Source organism: Melozone crissalis, unplaced genomic scaffold (genome assembly GCF_028551555.1).
Source record: "Melozone crissalis strain CALT ecotype California unplaced genomic scaffold, PUWL_Pcris_2 ptg000016l_1, whole genome shotgun sequence".
NCBI classification, from domain to species: domain Eukaryota; kingdom Metazoa; phylum Chordata; class Aves; order Passeriformes; family Passerellidae; genus Melozone; species Melozone crissalis.
This window is the reverse complement of record NW_026535794.1, coordinates 37704235-37722909: the sequence shown is the minus strand read 5'-3', so window position 1 is coordinate 37722909 and position 18675 is coordinate 37704235. Positions and strand designations below refer to the sequence as shown.

General features: G+C 39.0%; 2 protein-coding genes across 2 annotated transcripts in view; one reads left to right on the top strand and one right to left on the bottom strand.

The window, feature by feature from the left end:
* The first annotated feature begins 7781 nt into the window (after positions 1-7781).
* On the top strand, positions 7782-11676 carry SGO1 (shugoshin 1). Its single transcript, XM_054274221.1, has 8 exons — positions 7782-7917; positions 8001-8197; positions 8606-8710; positions 9178-9242; positions 9405-9544; positions 10118-10963; positions 11157-11331; positions 11570-11676. Exons 1-8 carry the CDS (start codon positions 7782-7784, stop codon positions 11670-11672), a joined length of 1767 nt encoding a protein of 588 aa, XP_054130196.1. The 3' UTR covers positions 11673-11676.
* A 1580-nt stretch (positions 11677-13256) lies between these two features.
* Positions 13257-18675, bottom strand: part of KAT2B (lysine acetyltransferase 2B) — a 40458-nt gene continuing 35039 nt past the window's right edge. The window contains exons 16-18 of the mRNA XM_054273903.1: positions 18576-18639; positions 18394-18478; positions 13257-15265 (exon numbers count right to left, since the gene is read on the bottom strand). Coding sequence (XP_054129878.1) covers positions 15072-15265; positions 18394-18478; positions 18576-18639 — 343 coding nt within the window. The 3' untranslated portion in view covers positions 13257-15071. The remainder of the gene's footprint in view (positions 15266-18393; positions 18479-18575; positions 18640-18675) is intronic.

The following is an 18675-nucleotide window of genomic DNA, read 5'->3' as shown; positions in this document are numbered from 1 at the left end:
ATTACATTAAAACTTGTTACATAGTAGTTTAATTACTTTTTTCCAGTAATATTCCAGCACTTATTATTTACAATCATGACAAATGCTGTGCTCTAGTTCTATTGATTTGAATAGTTCAGATTGAAAGAAGTTTGGTCACAGTATCTAGTTTTTCAAATGTTCTTAAATTTTTAAATATTTGAATTACACAAAATAAACTAAAAGAAATATGGAACATCCCTTAAAACATAGCCTTTTTCAACATACTGGTTTTTTGCTTCCTCTTTCTTAATACAATCTCTAGCTCTTACCATGCCTATTGTATCTGTCTACAAATATAAAATAACAATATCATATCTTTTTATTCTGATTTTTCCAATAAAACTGAGAGAAAATATTCTGAAAAGACAGAAAACCAGATAAAATTGTGGGAACGAAAAGCTGTAACACTGGACACTACAGTACAGTTGCAAAGCACGATAACAGAATGATAAAAGGTACCAAGATACAGAGGAACACAAGGAGAGAGAAGTGCAAAGATAACAGACCTTGGAGAATTCTGCCTCTGTTCCACTTTTCTGTCAGTCAAAAATCTTGTCATGTTTGAAGTTCACATCTGCAGCAGTTCAGCTGTCTTTCCATATCTCTTTACCATTGTCATGCCACTTACAGCTTTTGCTGGTGACAGATCTGCTTCAACTGTTGAAGTAAACATCAGGAAGTTAGTGGCAAGCTAAGCTACAGAAAGAAAACATCCTCAAACCTTGGAAGACATTTTAATGTCAGATGTTATAATGTCATTTTGTCCATACAATTATGATTTCAGTTGATCCTCATGAGTGTTTCTCATTCAAACCTTTCGTCAAAAGAAACTGTAGCCTCAGTGTGAGTAGATCTGTAACCAACAGAAGCACTGAATGACGGTTGCAGGGTAGTGCTTTATTTCGGAACTGACCCCTCTTTTTTTGCCTTTGTTTTCTGTCTGGTGTTACCCACAGCATTTCCCACAAAGTATTTAAATAATAAAGCAATCCTGCTATTTTAATATGGGCAACATACTTAGAGCAGAACTAAATGGAGTGCTGGGGGGTAATGGTGTTTGCTTCTTTGTCTATCCTTGGCTTTTACAGTTATATAACTTATTATAACCTATCTTCCCCTGTCTACCCTGTCTTGTTCTCTGTGGTGGACAATAGTCAGTAAAAAGTGTTTGTGCAGGACCTCTTCTGAGAGAACAAAGTGTCAATCTATATCTTTGTCTCCTACCTATGAACAATGATTAGCTCTTTGAAAGCCATTCATCCATGACCCAAACCTCTGAGAGCTGACTGCAGCAATACAACCCCAGCAGGAAGGAAAATTGCTTTTCCACACTTCATAAAAATCCTCCTTAACTGAATATTCTGATCTAGAGGAAACGCTGGCTGTCAAGACATTTTTTCCCTACCCAGTACCAGTGTGCCCCAGCCAATGTGCATGCCAAATGCTGCTGTTAATTTCTTCAGTCCTCTGTCTTTCATCATGTTTTACCAGTGACTTTAGGAGCTAGCAAGCATTGTACACACAAGGCCTCAAATAAATACTTGCATGTAATGTATATTTATAAGGGTACTTGTGTTTAACGAGAAAGGTCAGCTTTAACCCCAGGTTTACCCATGAAAACCAAGACGTTCTCCACTGACACTACAGCACCCAGAGAGAGAAGGTATGCAAGAGTGAGGAAACTGGTGGCACCCTGTTCCAGCAGGATCCAGGATTTCTGCACTTATTATCATATGATTAATATTCACCTCTCAGATTATGGCAGGTATATTAGCATTAAGAAAGGCTACACTAAAATATATTCTTGTATCCATGAATGAGTTTCATTCCATTATGCCTGATAGTACCATCATCATCATCACCATCATCATCATCATTATCATTATCATCAAGATCCACTATACAGGTCGTTTTTGCCTTTGTCTCTTTATGCTACAATTCTACCAGTGGCATATTCTACTACTGAGCTATTTATTCATCAGGACAAACCGGGTAATAACTGGTGGAAAGCCACATATTTGTACAAACAGTAGAAGGAAAAGAAATAGTCAGTAAATATTCAATGGCTAAAAAAACCTAAAAACAAAAAAACAAAAAAAAAACCAAAAAAAACAAACAAACCAAAAAAAAACACCTTCAAAGCTTAAAAAGAAAAAAGTTTACTGCCTGGTAACCTTGAAGCAGTGCTAAGCTTCACTTCAATAGTGTGAGACAGAGGTTAGTAGGAGACTTAAGGATAGAAAATTTGAGAGGGAGGAGGTTGCTTCTGACTGCATGCATTGGAACTGCTGTGTACTGGAGAAAGTCAGGGTTCTGGTCTACTGACAGGTGGTACAATGATAAATTAAGGTAGGTACTCAACAGAAATGTTGAGAAAATGTTTAACATTTAATTTACACTTTTGACACATTATTCCTCATTGCTCATTAGACCATTTCGTTTCAAGATTTCAGACTGGCACTTACATTATTGCATACTGCTATGGATTAAGACATTCTTTTGGGATTCTGGATTTTCCCTGGCATTGAAAGGAAAGATTTGGTGGCAACTCAGACATGTATAATTCAGCATGTCTAAAGTGGAAGACAGCTGTATCTGATGCATATAATTATCACTGTTTTTGTCTCTAGAATATTTCTCATAAACAGATCAAGATACTTATTAATCTTTCACATCCTTACTTACATTAAACTGATTAATAATTAAAAACATTTTAGAATTAGTTAGAACACAAAGATTTATGTATATATATGCATTTAGAACAATTTAGAATACATATTTATATCAAAAAGACACTGATACAACTAATGCAGGAATGCTGATTTATAGCTAATTAATTTTAGCTTAATGAAACCCATGTTGCCTCATGCTTCAATTAACTCAGGCTTCTTTTCCTCTTCTATTTGTGGTTTTGCTTGTAAGTAAAACAAAGTAATTTTTGAGAAAGAAAAAAATTAGCATTGTAATTAGAAAGTGGTTATGGATAACTTAGAATAGAGAATGTAATAACATATTCCACAATAAAAATGGTCTTAACTTTAGCAACTTATGGCTCTAATTTGATATATCTTTCTGAAAAGTGAAAGAAATAGCACATAGGGCCATACATTAAAAAAATAACACCCAAAAAATGCTCACAGTTCTTTTTAACCTTGCTGAAGGACAAATATCAGTTATCTGGTTGTCAAAACCTTTCCAGGTCATTATTTCTACAGGATTTTCAGCTAAACTTGCTCAAGCTAGTACACCTTATTTACTCAAATATATCTGTGCCAGCTTCTTCAAAAAACGTTTGCTGCTTTTCTGTTTTCAGGAAGAAGAGCGTGCATCAGCATCTTGCAGTTCTCACACGTCAAATATCCTTAGACTCCTGTCATGATACTTCCAAGACGATAATAGCTACAAACATCCTCCTCCAAGCTGATCAGAGCTGAACAGCTTGAAGGCAGCTCACAAATGAGCCATCCAAAGGCCAAGCACTGCGAGGCAGCATCAGTGTGCATGTCAGAGCACATGAGAACAGAGTTGACTCAGCAAGACATAAATGATCTTCCCAAATCCCACAGGTAATGGAAGGCAAGACAGTCCTGTGTGCCACTAATCAGTCCCTCTCTCTGCTAAGGGAAGGAAATACTGCTGGTGTGTAAGAGCCAATTCTAAGGATGTCCTCTAACAGGACACTTGCAGGACTCATTAATTTGGTACTACACATAACAGTATACACTTTTCCTTTTGTCCACACAGAATGCACTGCATTCCATACATTGTGATTTCCAGCTATGCGCCTCTTTGTGGTAGAGGTAGTAAAATATAAGTCACATTCATCCTAACTCAGCAACAGTGATGGTTAACACCAGACAGTACCAACATCACCACTGTGGTTGTCTGATGTAGGCTTGGACGTGGAGCAGCTGAAATGATGGGTGAGGTATTTAACCTGGTTATCCTGAGGTTACCCAGCTGCCTGCATCAACAAAAGCCTGCCATCAGTCACCACATCATGGCTGCTCTTCTGTGCCCTACTAGTGGTCATCAAAAATGAGTGAAAAACTAAATACAGCAAGTCTAAACATCTGCTCTTATAGACTCATACGCTTCATCCTGTTATTGAAACCAGTAAGAGTTTTAAAAATATTTTCCATCGAGTACTGGATTATCAATGCCTCTCATAAGCATCCACTCAAAAAGTTAAAATTCCATTTATTTGAAGACATTGGTTTTGGTAGCAGTAGAAGTAACTTACTTAAATCTGCGCAGGATATTTGATATCTGATTGTTTGCTAAGTTGGGAAAAACAACTTTCTAACTTTGAGGCCTAACAGAATGTATTGGACATCACTATGTAATTAACATCACACCCAGGCAACTCTGATAAGAAGTATCCAGAATGTCCCCAGAATCACAGCTCTGATTTCTGTAATTTGCTGTCAGTATCTGAAGCAACTCTTGCCTTGTAATGCAAGACAATAAATCTAAGATGAGAGCAAATCTTTCCATACTGCAATTGCAGTCGCAGCAGCAGCTGTTTTGCCACATGAGTACACCCGCTAGAAATAAACTAATAATCCACAGCAACTCTGGCAGCAATGACAGCATCAATCTTTATAGAGGAAAACGTGCAATTGCTTACAGCAAAGATTCAGTAGAGCTAGAAAAATTCACTACTTGGAATCCTCTGCTATAAATAAGTAAAATGATACACAGGGTGTAGCCTGCAAATAATCTAATAGAAACAAAACTGGCTATAGAGATGAGACTAATGCACAAAGGAGCACACCTCAGTACCAGTGAAAATGTGATTATCAGGATATCGAAATTCAAATACAGGAAATAAAAGATAATCTGCAGAAAGATTCCAAAGTGTTTCTGAAAGAGCTGTAACAAAATTGATGGAAACAATAGAATGAAAAAAAGATGATATAAGTGTACTCAGAACAAAAAAAAAATTAATAAAGAGTGGCACTTAGATAATAACGAGGAAAGCATTATTTCCTAATCAAAACAGGGTTCATTTAATCACAAACAGTGTATTTGTGTCAAGGTAATAAATGACTAATGGATAAAAGACCTTACCAGCACTGCTGGGAACTATCAATTGCTACTTGGCTAAATGCAAAACACCTGCTGCCTTTAAGCTAGACAAAGTTTGTAGGAAAAGGTATTGCTTTGGGTTAGAATAGCTGTGCCTAGCTGGGAAAAAAAAAAAAAAAAAAAAAAAAAAAAAAAAAAAAGATGAAAAACAAGCCTCCAAGCCCCCAGAAGCTGAATTCAACCAGATAGTTCAATCTATGTTTAGAGACAGAGAGATTTGCAAGGCTCCAGGTGACCAGGTGAAACAGTTTGCTGCAGCTGAGTGAGGAGTGTGCCCAATTATGGCCTTTAAAACAGTGAGAGGCCTGAGGGATGGGGATATGGAGCTAATCATACAAAAGAAGAAAACCAGTGTTTCTAGAGACTATGCAGTTCTTAATGTCCAGTATGCCTCTATTTTTCTTCTGGCTTGGCAGGGGGGGGAGCGAGGGGAAGGGAAACTGAGGTGGTTTTGGGTTTTTTTGGTTGCTTGGTCGGGTTTTTAAAAATCTTTATTTTCTTCTTCGCCCAGGCCTGTGCAGTTGTGTTTTGTTTTGGGAGAGTTTTTTGGGGCTGGAAAGATGGGTGGGTTGATGTTACTTAGGTTCATCAGGCAGATGAGAAAAAAGAAAAAACACATAGTGGGAAACTAAGATTGTGGGTTGGCATGGTTTTGTGTGTTACTAATAAGTAAGTGGATCTATAATGTGTGTAAATTGCTCATAATTATTCATGCTGAATCCTAAAGAAAATATGGGTTTTTACATGATTTCATGTCTCCAAAGGGAATTGTCACACTGCATTTAGGGCTGGGCTTGCAGAAGAACTTCTTTGCTGACAGGAATGCAACACCAACTTTAGCGGTATCTATTAATGAAGTAGGAAGGTTAAATATTCACTTATACTACTGTAAAACTACATAGATGAGGCCTTCAAGGCTGAACTGCAAAAACAAAAATTACATGACTTTGCAAGGAGTGGGAAAGGACAAAAGCATACACATCATGGTTTGTGTCATGATCCATGAGAATTTTTCAAGTTGGAAATCAGATTGCCGCAACACATCCAAGCTGTAATGAATAAAATCAGGAATAGCTGTAAGATGAAAAAAAAGTGTAGCAGCTATGAAACGCTGATTTAATAGAACTGAGAATACCATTTATTCTGTTAATAAGACATAATTTAGCTGATTTTTTTTTTCTCCCATTTCTCTCAGTGGTTAATAAAGGTTCAGCACGCTGCGGCAAAGATGTGTATAAGCACACAGAAGATGTAAGCTCCCTCACATTTGTCAGGAAAATCCACAAATGCTAGAGAGGTTTATGTCCAAAAAGGAGACAGAGCAGTCCTGTAACTTTATTCTAATAAAGAGAGAGTCCAGTTGGGCACACAGACGCAGGGTTTTCTCTCCTGAGGTTTTTCAGGGGGCACAGTCTCCTTTTACCCTGCACTCCCGGCCGCGTGTTGCCCTCTTGCTTTGCCCATCGCTGAGGCACTCTAGGAGGGTACAGCCTTCCCGAACCGCCCGCCACATATCTCCCCCTCGAACCTACTATTTTATTCCAAAGTTCAGAAACTCAGGCTGTGCAGCCCCTTGTCTGTTTCACAAGCCAAGCTGCCTGGGCTCTGCAACAAACCTGCTGCCAAAGTTAGAGACACCAACACCCATTTCAGAGACTTTAACACCCGCACCCTCACCCTTCAAATCGTTTGTAAAGACATTGGCTTTCCTCTCGCGCTTTTCCTACACTTCACGGCCTGGCCGTGGCTAACTCTCACAGTGCAGCTCCAAAGTCTGAAAGGCTCATCCTGCCACTGCTGCAAGAAGCGGCCACAGGCAATAAAGCACCACAAATTAAGGAGTTAAATAAGGAGTTTAATTAAGAAGTATACTCTCCCGGCCCTGCCATTTAACCCTCAGCTGCCCGCCCCGCGGTTACTGACCCGCTGCCGGAAGTGGGCCGGGCTAGCCGCGGGTGCGCGCGGCGCTCGCGGCGTGACGCCATGCTCGGGGCGCACCAATGGGAGGCGGCGGCGGCTGCGTTTGAACGACGCGTAGGGGCAGGCGCGGGTGGTGCCGCCCCGCGGGGCCGAGCGGTCGCTCCTGCGCGTCCCGCGGGCCGAGCGCGGCACAGCCAGGCCGCGGGGGCACAGCCGGGCACAGCTGGGCCGCAGGGAGAGAGGAGCTGGACGTGCGCGGAGGGGGAGCACCGAGCTGCGGGACGAGGGAAGATCCAGGCCGCTGCTGCGCCCGGATCCGTGCGGGCCGTCCCGCCTCCGCCGGGGGCTCGGGCGGCCGCAGCCGGTCGGGGGGAAGGGTCCGGCTCTGCCCTCGCCCTTCCGAGGAGGTACGGCCGGCCGTGCGGGGTGCTGGGGCGCTGTGCCTGCGCTTAGAGGAGACCCCGGCGAGCTCTTGGCTCCGGCGCCGGTGTTGTTTAAAGCCCTTGCCCGGCCCTGCCGCGGGCACCGAGCGTTTTGCAGTTCAGCCACCGCGCGGTCGGGACAGCGGCCTCGGTGAGAATGGCCAGAGCTGCGTGTCTTTTCCTGGCTGTGGGGCTTTGCTGTTTGTGTTCCTCCGCTTAAAACTGCCGCGAGCTTCACTCGTCTGTCCCTGTGCCTTGTCCTTTAGCGTCGGAGGTGCAACCCCAGCTTCGCGAGTTCCTCGCACTCTCTACTTTTAAAGGTAGAAGATGGCAGAATCCTCGAGGAAGTCCTTCAAAGACAGTCTGAGCGATATAAAACAACGTATGAAAGAGAAAAGAACTCAGAAATGGTTAAGGCTGGGCAAAACTACCCAGTTCTCCACCGTAAAGGCCAAAAGAGCAAGTAAGATGCTTAAATGTCTTAGGACTTATAATTTACTTGTTTTCTTTTCAATCCCATTTGAAACACTCACTGTTGCGTTGCAGACAACACCTCCAACCAAATGAAGATCATTCAAGCAAACAACAGAGATCTGGCTCTGTCCTTGCAAGAACACAAGCTCAAACTGAGGGAAGCTGAAGCTACCATTCTTCAGCTAAGAAAAGAGTATCACATTTTGAAGGCTCAAATGTTTGACTTGCAAAGAAATCATAGGTTCCAGCAAGAACAAGGACGTGTGGAGGTATTTTTAATAATAACTATATGAGCTGGTGAAGCTGAACATGAGAATCTGTACCAATCCCTTGATAGATATCTTTATGATCTTAAATGTTTCATAAAACATTAACTCAGTATGTTCAATGGGGGTTTTTTTCACCTAACTTGGTATGCTGGTTTGGGTACCTTGACACATGGTAATGAATTTTTTTTCTCACTACTCTTTCTCATTTACTTAAAATAAGAAAGAGTAACGATAAAATCTTAATTAACAAAAATTAAAGTCTATCTTCTGTAAATTTTGTAGGGAGCTTATCACATGTGAAGGCACCTGACAGAGGTTTCTTCAGATTTTAGTTATAATGCTGATAAGTTTGTAGTTAATACCAGAGGATGATAGTAACAGTGTTACTGTCCTTTCTTTGTCCATTAGAACCGACTGTCAGCCTTGAATGAGATAATTTCCAAAGTCTCTCAGAATTTACTGGACTCAGTCGCTCTCCTTGGCCCAGCAAAGGACTTGTGTTCCACAGATGTAGTAAGTGCCTTTTTGTCTTGAGGAGCAGGACTTCTCTTTCTGATGGCCTTCACTTCTTCCACCACAGCTGCTCGTAGACTTATAGATCTGAGCCCTAGTTCAGAGCAAGGACCAGTCCCACAGTTCCCAGCATCCCGGGGTGCACACTGTGGGGGTGTCTCAGTAAGTGATAAGTGGGACTGAGGCTGTGCTAGGCAGTGGTTGGAGCACCCTGATTTTCTGGGGTTTTATGCACAGTTCCTTCCCCTGTCTGCTGGCTGTAGGATTGAGCTGGGGATTAACGTGCTGATGTGCAGAGAGGCTGAGAAGCTGGCTGGCTAACGCCCACAGCACTTGGTATTAGCTAGACAGAAAGAGAGTCAAGGGTCTCTGGTGCTTTTGGGGTAACTTGGCTGTTGTCTAAAATTTGTAGATGGTGCAAACTTGTTTCAGCCATATAATCACAGTAAGATTTATTTTGTTGACAGAATCAAAGAGTGCTTTCTTCAGGTCCTGGAAATGGTTGCAGTGTCACAGAACCAACACATTCAATGTAAGTATCGTTGATTAATGCCTGTCTATCTTTGGAAAAATCTGTTACAGGAAGTTTAATTTTCTGACTGGAAAAAGGGAAGCAACCCAGTGTAATGAAAACTGTTCCTTGTGTTAAACTTCATTGCTGTTCAGTAAATACTACCTTTGGTGTTTTCTCTAGAGGACCTCTAAAGTGTGTTCTTGAAGACAGTCCTGTCCTTCCAAGTGGGATGGAAGCTGGTGGTGACAGAAATTCTTTGTCAAAGATCTGTGTGGAATCTGACAGTGACATTTCCTTTACCAAAATAATTCCAAGTGAAGGTAACTAAATCAAAGTATCAGACATTGCTCTATTTTTGAATTAGGAAAACAATGTGTGATTACAAGTTTTAAAAAATTGCTGCTTTTAAAGGAACTGATAAGTATCTTTCTGCTTCTTGTCATAAAGGGCAAATACTAATGTTGTCCACTGCTAAACTGTTTAAATGAAGATGTCCAGCAAAATGGGGAGGAATTTGAAACTGCTTTATCTTCTCTATAGCTGCAGTCCAGTTTCATTATCTATCAAACAGTTCAACCAAGTAAAATTGCCTTTATACAGTCATTAGCATTTATGAAATCAATAAAACTTGTTAACAAAGCAAAATACTCAGGAAAATAAATGATCTGTAAATAACCTTTCCAAAAGGAACAGTTTAGAGGAAAATACCAGTGTTATATTACCTGCTTTCTGCATGGAGCCTATATTAAGCAGAGCTTATCTCAATTGCCAAGTCCTAGTTTATAAAAATCTGTGGAGAAAACCCAGAGAATAGTCTGAATTTTTGACAGGTTCAGAATTTTTTCAGGTTTTTCTGTTTGCCTTTAATATGACATTTTCCCTTCAATTACAAGGACAGCCATCTGATTTTCATCTGAACAGCACGGAGCCAGAGCTAGAAAATGTTTCTTCATGTGTAAAGTTTGGATGTGATAGCGTGTTACCAAAAAGTGTATCCACCAGACGTCACTTTTCGACGATGAGGAACCCTGATGTAATTTGTACTGATGTCTTGGACTGTTTAGAAGCACCTGATTCAGTAAAAGAACTTTCTGAACAGGATGAAATTAGGCTTGAGGAAAGTCTAGAGAAGTGTGCTACAGAAAATATAAAGGCAGCTGTTCCTCACTTGAATGAAAGCAAGGTTGATTCAGAGCTGGTGTTGAGGCAGAAAACTTCTGAAACTGCACAGTTCAAATTGAAACGTAATTCTGATCTTAAACAACCAGAGTGTAAAAGCAGAAAAAACCCTCAACGAAGGAAAGAAAAGCATCAGAAAGGAAAACTGGAATGGCCACTTACTTCCCAACAAAGACCAGGAAAACTGGGTAAAGAGGCTTCTAAAGAAAAGCAGAATTTCGTGGGTGGCATCAGTGATGCTTATGACTTTCATTTGGAAGAGAGTGTCCATCTTACACCTTTTCGACAAAACAAGGTGAACAACAGTGATACTGAAGTGGAGGATGAAGAAGACTCAGGTGAAACCAATACCCTTGAGTCAAGCAGTACTGCAGGGGACTCAGATGACAGCCTCTATGAGCCTTACAAGAGTAAATCAAAGAAAAGGCAAAGTTCAATGGATGAGAGCCCTATGTCACCAATCCATCCAAGGCCAAGGTCTAAAAGATGTTTGGCACAGCGTGAGCAGAAGCTCTGTCATGAAGAAGAGACTGAAAACAAATCAAGTGATAAGTCCATTAGTAAGTACAGAAAGTGTTTTGTAATTGGTTTTGTTTTCTTGAAAGATAACATTGTTTAGGAGATTTAGGGTTTTTTATTTTAGTGTTTGGTGTTTTTTAATAGCAACTAAAAGAGTAATGTTTTAAGAATGGTTAGATTTTCTTTAAAGCTTGCTTATCTGAATGAACTGAACTTTTCCTAATTTCTTCACAGAGCAGCCTCCTGAGCCATCTCGTGGGCATCTCTGTGATGTTACCAATACAGCTGCAGTGCTCCCCAGCACTGGGGATGCAGAAATTGTCCCTGAAGGTGAAGGACTTCAGTCCCCAAAACGCAAGCGGCGAAGCTGTAGTGTTACTGTGAACTATAAAGAACCAAGTATTGTAGCGTAGGTGTCTTGACTTTTCAGTTTGACATAAAGTTCATTATGTTCTATCCAATAGAGGATTTGAAAAGCTTATTTAGATCTTGAAAACAAGACCTTAAAAAATGAGCTCAAAGAACTCAAATTCTAAAGTTAATAATACAGCCTATTTCGTGTGAAATGGACCTTACTAGCTAAAAGTTATTGTTTTGAGTGATGTAGGGAACAGAACTCATTTTGCCTTTTTTTTTCTTTCAAACAGGAAACTCAGGAGAGGAGATCCATTTACAGATACAAAGTTCCTGTGTTCTCCAATTTTCAAGCTGAAAAAAGACATTAAGCGACATTCTCGTAAGATTCTATGAAAATATCCAGTGAGAAATTGGTTAGTTGTCTTTGAGGTCCTCAGCAAAACCATGCTTCTGCCATGAAGAAAATAATTTCATTTCGAAACACTTCATACTTTCCTGGATGAAGTATTTTGTTGCACAATATGTTCTATAAATATGTAAATATTTGTGTGTCTAGTATTAAAGACATCAGATTAAGGGGGCCTGGATTTATTCTAGTGACTTATTTTTAATGATACAGATTGATTACTTTTATAACTAAAGTGATTCTATTCAAGCTCCTTTTGAACAGATCTGGGAGTATATGGGAAATCTGATGGATAAGATGGTGAATGTCATTGTATGGGTGAACTTTAGGCACTTCAAATCTTTTGAGCAGCAAGTATTTTTAATAACTGTACAGATCTTGTTTATGTGATGGCTGTAGTTTCGTGTAGAATTGTACAATAAACATCTTAGTCTTTTGAAACAGCTCTGAGTGAATTGCTGCTCTTTTGGCAGTTTCTGTAGTTGCTCCAAGGACAATAATGTCAGCAGTGGGCATTACAGGCCTGTGTATTCTGTCCCCATCTTCTGTGGTGGCATAAGCACTGTTTAGAAGCAGTTCTGCAGCTGCCATTTGATTCTGTAGCTGCAGCTCTCAAAAGCAGCAATTTAGGCTTAGTTGGTCCTGCATTGAGTGAGTGCAAGTTAGTGTCAACCAGACAGAAACAAAGCAAATTTCTCCTGGTGAAGAAGGCTCTACTTGGATCCCAACTGTTGTGGGACATTCATAACAGTTTATAATAATTTTGTCCCTGCTTTGCCCAGTGCCTTTCCCAGAGGAAGAGTGCCACATTTAAGCTTGTGCTATTTGGTGCCACACTAGGCTGCATATGAGAACAACAGTATTCTCAACTGTCCACCACTCACACTACTTTCACTTTGCTTGAGACACACTGAAGTATTAATAGGTTTGTGAATACCCAAAAGAAAGCTACATTCTAAACATCTAATGGGAAAACACAAAAACTACATGCTCTTCCTTTGTTTTGTAAGTCTGCCTGTCCCACTTCAATAGGTGCAAGACCTCTCCCTTTCAGTAATAAAGCTATTACTTATTATTTTATTTGTAACTTCTTCCATGGCTCTCAGTAATACTAATACTAGCTTCAGCTACTAAGCCTTTGAAAATAGTCATTCACAACACAGCCTTTGGATGTTTGAATGGAAACTTTGCTTTACCTTTGTATCCTAAAATTCTAGCCACAAGGCCTCACCATCTCAGGCTGGAATTCTAGGACTAGAGGAACTTAAGCAGAGTGCTTGAACTATAGTGTTAGAGCCTCGTCCTAAGGCCAAGGTTGTGGGTCCTATCCCTGTATCAGCCATTCGTGTTAGAGGTGCACTTAATGATCCTTGAGGGTGTTCTGTGAACCCCAGGTGCTCTTTAAGGAGACAAATCTGCAACAGCTGTTTTAGCAGGGAGAGAAAAAAGATAGGGTCATTGTAGAGCAACCCAAGGCAGGTGTTGTGGGTCTGGGTAGTTTTTTTCTTACTGGAGCAAGCTTTAAAAATTGAAGTGATGTAGTACCAAGTAATGAAAAAAAGAGACCAAAATAAGTAGGGTTTTGTACATATATAATTTAAAACTATTCTGTACCAGTACAATATATTAATTTGACAAATGTAAAGTTCATCAGCTGTTAAAGCATTTGCAAAACCACATATCCTACCATAACTTTATTGCACAGTATCTATGAAAATATTAATTCTTAAATTAGAAAACACGTTTCAATATAGAAGAGACAATCTGATTGAAAGACGATAAGAAAATCTACTCTGAAAATAACAAAAATTCACAGGTTACCAAGCTTAACAGGTGCATCTGTAGGCCCAATCTACAAAACAGGTCTATAGTATCCTGTTCTGGCTATTAAAGAAAAAGTACTCACTGTACCTTTGTTATAGATCCCAATGTAGGTCAGACTAAATTCATACAAAACACGATGGCAAGTCCAGCATTAACATTTTGAATACCTTGGGTACCACATTTACTACTTCTAGATCGTTCCTGACATCTCCTTGCTGAATTGATCTGTGATCTAACATTGCACAGGCATTTTGCAGGAATAGATTCTTTGACACAGCACAGCATTGGTTTTCTCTCTCATAACTTGAATTTTACCAGTATAACATCTGTAAATATAAAACACCAAGAATGAAAGTTTAATCTGTTTTTCACAAAAGCAGTTATAACTTACAAACTCTAATTAGAAAATGTCAAGGGACAGCTTTTTGGCCTGTACTGATCTCCATTAAGGATTTAAGTGTACCTCTTAAATGTAGTGTAAGCAGCAAAATGTATATATATTTTATGTATATATGAGTGTGTGTTCCTTTGGAAGGTATACTAAGAGTTGTATAATGTTAATATGTTCCTGATTCTAAATAATCACAGTTAATATGCATTTACAATAAAGCTTGGTAGAAAATCCAGTTTACCACAGAGCCAAGTATCTAAGCTCGAAGCTGTCCTATGTTGTCTTCCTTTGTGTACAATAGTCTTATTTCTGCTGAACAACCTAAAGAATTTAGCAGTGAGGAGTAGTAAGCAGGGTGGATCATGAAGTGCACAAAACCTTAACTCTACTGAGCCAATTAGAATTGTCTAGTAGATGCGAAGTAGTCTCTAAAGTTATTTTGGGTACTTATGTCCTGCATAAGCCAAGTCACTATGACATTGCGCATCTAGCCAGATTTTTTTTTTTCTTTTTTCTTTTTCTTTTAAGAGTGGTTATGAGATTACAATCTGCAGGTAAAATATTTATCAAAACTGAAAATGAATAGAAAAACTTGCATCTATCAAAGATCACAGGCAGTCCTTTTTCAGAACTGACTGCTCTTCTCTCACAGCTTCTCAACCAGCTGAGTGTTTCTTTTAAAAAATAATATCTTATAAAAAGATTTTACAAAGAAACAAGTGTTTCAGAACCCCCCCACACCTGTTGTTTTCCCTTACAATTTTCTTTTTTACTGGAAAAAATAATAAAACTTTATCAAATAGGTACTGCATTAGGTAAGCTATAACATTAGGTAAGCTATAACATCTGTTGTCTGGGAATTTTCTTCATCTTCCCAAACATGTGCAACTTCCCCCATGTTTGTGGGGTTTCTGAGGCTGTAGCTGATAAACTTATTAGGAACATAAGGTAATCGGCACACAAAAGAAATATTCCGTAATTAAATACATTATAAAGCATTTTAATAAAATAATTTTTGTAACTTCAGTATAATACATGTTTGCAAAACTAAAAGGGTTTTTAAAAGTGCTAAGTATTAAACAGAAGTTTCTTAAAAGTCCACAACTCAGATATAGAACGGCTTTCCCTGTCCATAACATAGGCACACTATTTGGTTGTAAAAAAGACAGTGTCACTTGTCAATTAATCCAGCTTCTTTAATTTTTGTGTAGAAGAATTTCTCCAGTATATTGGCACATTTGTAGTATTCACTCTCGGGGGGGTTGTACTCTCTGCAGTTTGTAAAGACTCGCTGCAAGTCTGCCATGAACAATTTCTTAGACACGTAGTACCTGTTCTTGAGGCGCTCACTCATTGTTTTGAGATCTGCACAGAAGAAAAATAGATTAACAGCGTTGGATTCAAATACGTTTTGTGTGCAGTGTCCCTTCAGACTGATTTGCCATTTAACATGAACTGGCAAAGCTAGGATTTGGAATGGAAATTGCCTTCATCTCAGGCAGGGTCTGTATTTTAGCTTCAAAAGTAAGTGAGCTGCTGGAACTAAGCAATTCCTCACTGTAAGGATGAATTTATGTAGCATTTATTTTTGATTCTTTAAAACATTAAAGCTTTTTTTGTTCTGTTCTCATACTTAGAGCTCTGAGTTTTCTGTGGTTATTAGATGTCCCTAATCCTCTTCTGACTGTCCTGAGACAACCTGTTCTCAGCTCTGCTGGAGGAGGCCTTAGGGGTATATGGGCAAAGAATTCAAACATCACAAAACATGTATGTTAAACTAAAATCCTTACTGCTGTGCAAACACAGCAGAGAAGATACATTGGTTTGTCTACACTACAAGCAGGATTTGTAGCCTTGGAAAAAAAAAAGATAAAATTTGTTCTACTCTGTACATATATTTTTATTACCTCTTCAGAGTTTATAGTTGCATATCCTTTTTAAGAACCATGTGAGAACTGATCTCCCCTGCTTTCAGAGCATCATGCAAAACATTTACTTACAGAACATTCTTTAAGAAGTGTTCTCCTTTAAGAAGTGTTCTCCTTTATACTAAAATCAGTCATCCATAAAATATGTAAATCATCTGTGTTCTCCACATAGTCACTTTTCACTTTCCCAGTAATTCTCATCAAGCATTTAAAAATTCTGTCTACATTACAAGTGTTCTAGGAGTGAGTACAGGAATAGAAGTAGTGGGAGGTGTGCTGGATGCCTTGGCTTTTCTCACCTCAGATGCTCTAACTAGTTTTTAGCAATGCTTGAGCCAGGCATCAGCAGCACCTTTGTGAAACTGAAACAGGATTAGCTGAATTGAAGAAGACTTAATGTCAATGAGTATTGCAAGGACACCAGAGACCAAGGACCTCCAATGCAAAGGAATTAAACTTTTTAACTTCAGATTTTAAAATATGGTTGTATTTTTGTTTTGGTAATGGTTTCAGGGGGTTTGGGGGGTGGGTTGGGTTTTTTTAGGGGGAATTTGAATTTATTAAAGGAGAAGAAACACTTTCAAATTGACAAGATGGGATTATTTAAGGAAAGTTTAACAGATGCTCTCAAATACTTTTTCTAATGGTACAGAACTTGCTACTCCCTAGTTTTGCACAATATTTTGCAAAAGTAAAGGCTCATTCAGCTCTCATTAAGTCTGAAATTCAGGTGCCTATACCTAAAGTAGATATCCATGGACTAATTATAGCACCCAGCTGAGAAGGCTGTTCAGCTCACCCTAAAGCAAACGTTGCCTGGCTGGAGAGTTAAGCTGTTCTCCTCTAAGCACAGTGAAAGTTTGGTTCCATCTGTCACTCAGCCATACAGCTTTTGAATGGCAGATGAAAGGGGGAAACAACCCCCAAAGAGTATTGCTTGATACAGCACCTGAAGAGCACTTAAAACAGGGTAAAAAAGCATTTCTACATGAGAACTGACCTTAGGAGGTAGTAAAAAAAAATTACTGCCATACGTCTCAAAAATTGTACCATTTAGTCTGTATACAAACATAAATGCAACTGTTCTATCTTGTCTCAACAACTTTTTACAGTTTCAGCATGCTAACAGGGAGAGCAGAAAGAAATCTGAATTTATCACAAATCAAGACACAGTTTAGTCATGCTGGGTTCCTTAGCTGAAAAAAACAAAGCAAAACTAAACCAAAGACCTCAGCTCAATCCTCAAAGTAAACTGCTGCCCCTACTCTAGTGTAATGCATCTGAACAAGGAAAGGACAGGCAACATTCCTACTTTGGGTTTGCCAACTTAGGTAAGTTATTTGTAGCCATTGTTCAGATTAAACAGATTTCTGAGCTAGACCTGCTGAGAAAAGCAGACACAGAAAACTCTGCCTTCTGACACAGAAGGGGATTCACATTCTTTTTCTTCATTGCTAGAAAATAAATTTGTGTTGGGGGTACAGGAAGCCAGCAATTGGTTTACAAAGTATATAAACATCTGCTATTTGGGAATGGTAATTTGAATATTAAAAAATAATTAAACTAAATTGATGGACATGGGCTTGGAGCCCATGCACAAAGCAACATGAACAAATACTTTTATTCTTTGAGAAACGGATACCTAATAGCCTGCCATGAACCTGTATTTCATTATCTAATGATATTAAAGAGTTCAGAAACTGTAATCAAAATGATAGAGGTGAGTATTGCACAAATGAGGAAGGAGTGCCAGAATTCAGTTTTAAATCTGGTGCAGTACAAATCAAGCATTCTTTTAGAGTATCACTGAATTATCACTGAAATTATGTGTCCCAGAAGTCAAAAGCTGGGTCATAAGAGAAGCAGTCATAAAAGAAAAACATTAGCAGTTGTGTACTTCCCTTTGCAAGCAATCCTACACAAACAATAGCTGTGTTACTTAGAAGTAAAAATAAATAAAGAAATAAATGTAACACCTCAGAAAACTGTGGCAGATCTAAAAGAGAAAGATAAAAGTTAGCTTAAAATTAGTTGCATGAAGCATTTTCCTAAACTTAAATTGGAGCAAAGTATTAAGACTTACTTAGAAAACCCTGTGACCTTTGAAAATATTTTCTCTATATGATTTAGAAATTTTAAATCTGTATTTCAAAGCAACTCAAATGCTCAGCTGTTCCTGAAAGTTTGCCTTGCCTTCAGGTTTTTTAACAAATGAGTGGGATCTGCAATGACCAGTTACCACACACAGGAATATATCCTTACAATTCACCTACACCAGCTGAGTCCTGAAAGCTTCCAGCTGACTGCGCCATTTAAGAGCTTGTTAAGAGTTCTCTAGGGCACACTAAGATTTCAGATAGGTACACCACAGGTTTCACAGAGGTCACAGAGCACTCATCAATTTCAAACAACAGCATCACACTCTTGACACTTCACAGCTGCAAGGTATTCAGCTGCAAGTAACATATATCTTTTACCATAAAACAATCAGATATAAAATTTATCTGCTATGTCTGCAGCTATAATGATTTTTAAACTCTACTTAAAAAATGTTAATGGCATTACCCATGGGAAACCTTATAACTTCATAATATCCAGGAGCTTCTGTTCTCTTCACGGGTTCCATGAAGGGCCAAGCGCTTTGATGGCTCTTTGGTAAAGAAAAAAGTAAGGTATCTAATATGGAAACTAGATATTGGAAATAATTTAAAAATCTTTACAGAAAGTAAACTAGAGCTAGCACTCACCTTGACTTGCTGCAGGATGGTTTTTAACGTGCTGTAAAGTTGATCTGGATCCTTGGACTCCTTACTTGAAGGAAAATATAAATACAAAAAGATTAGTTTG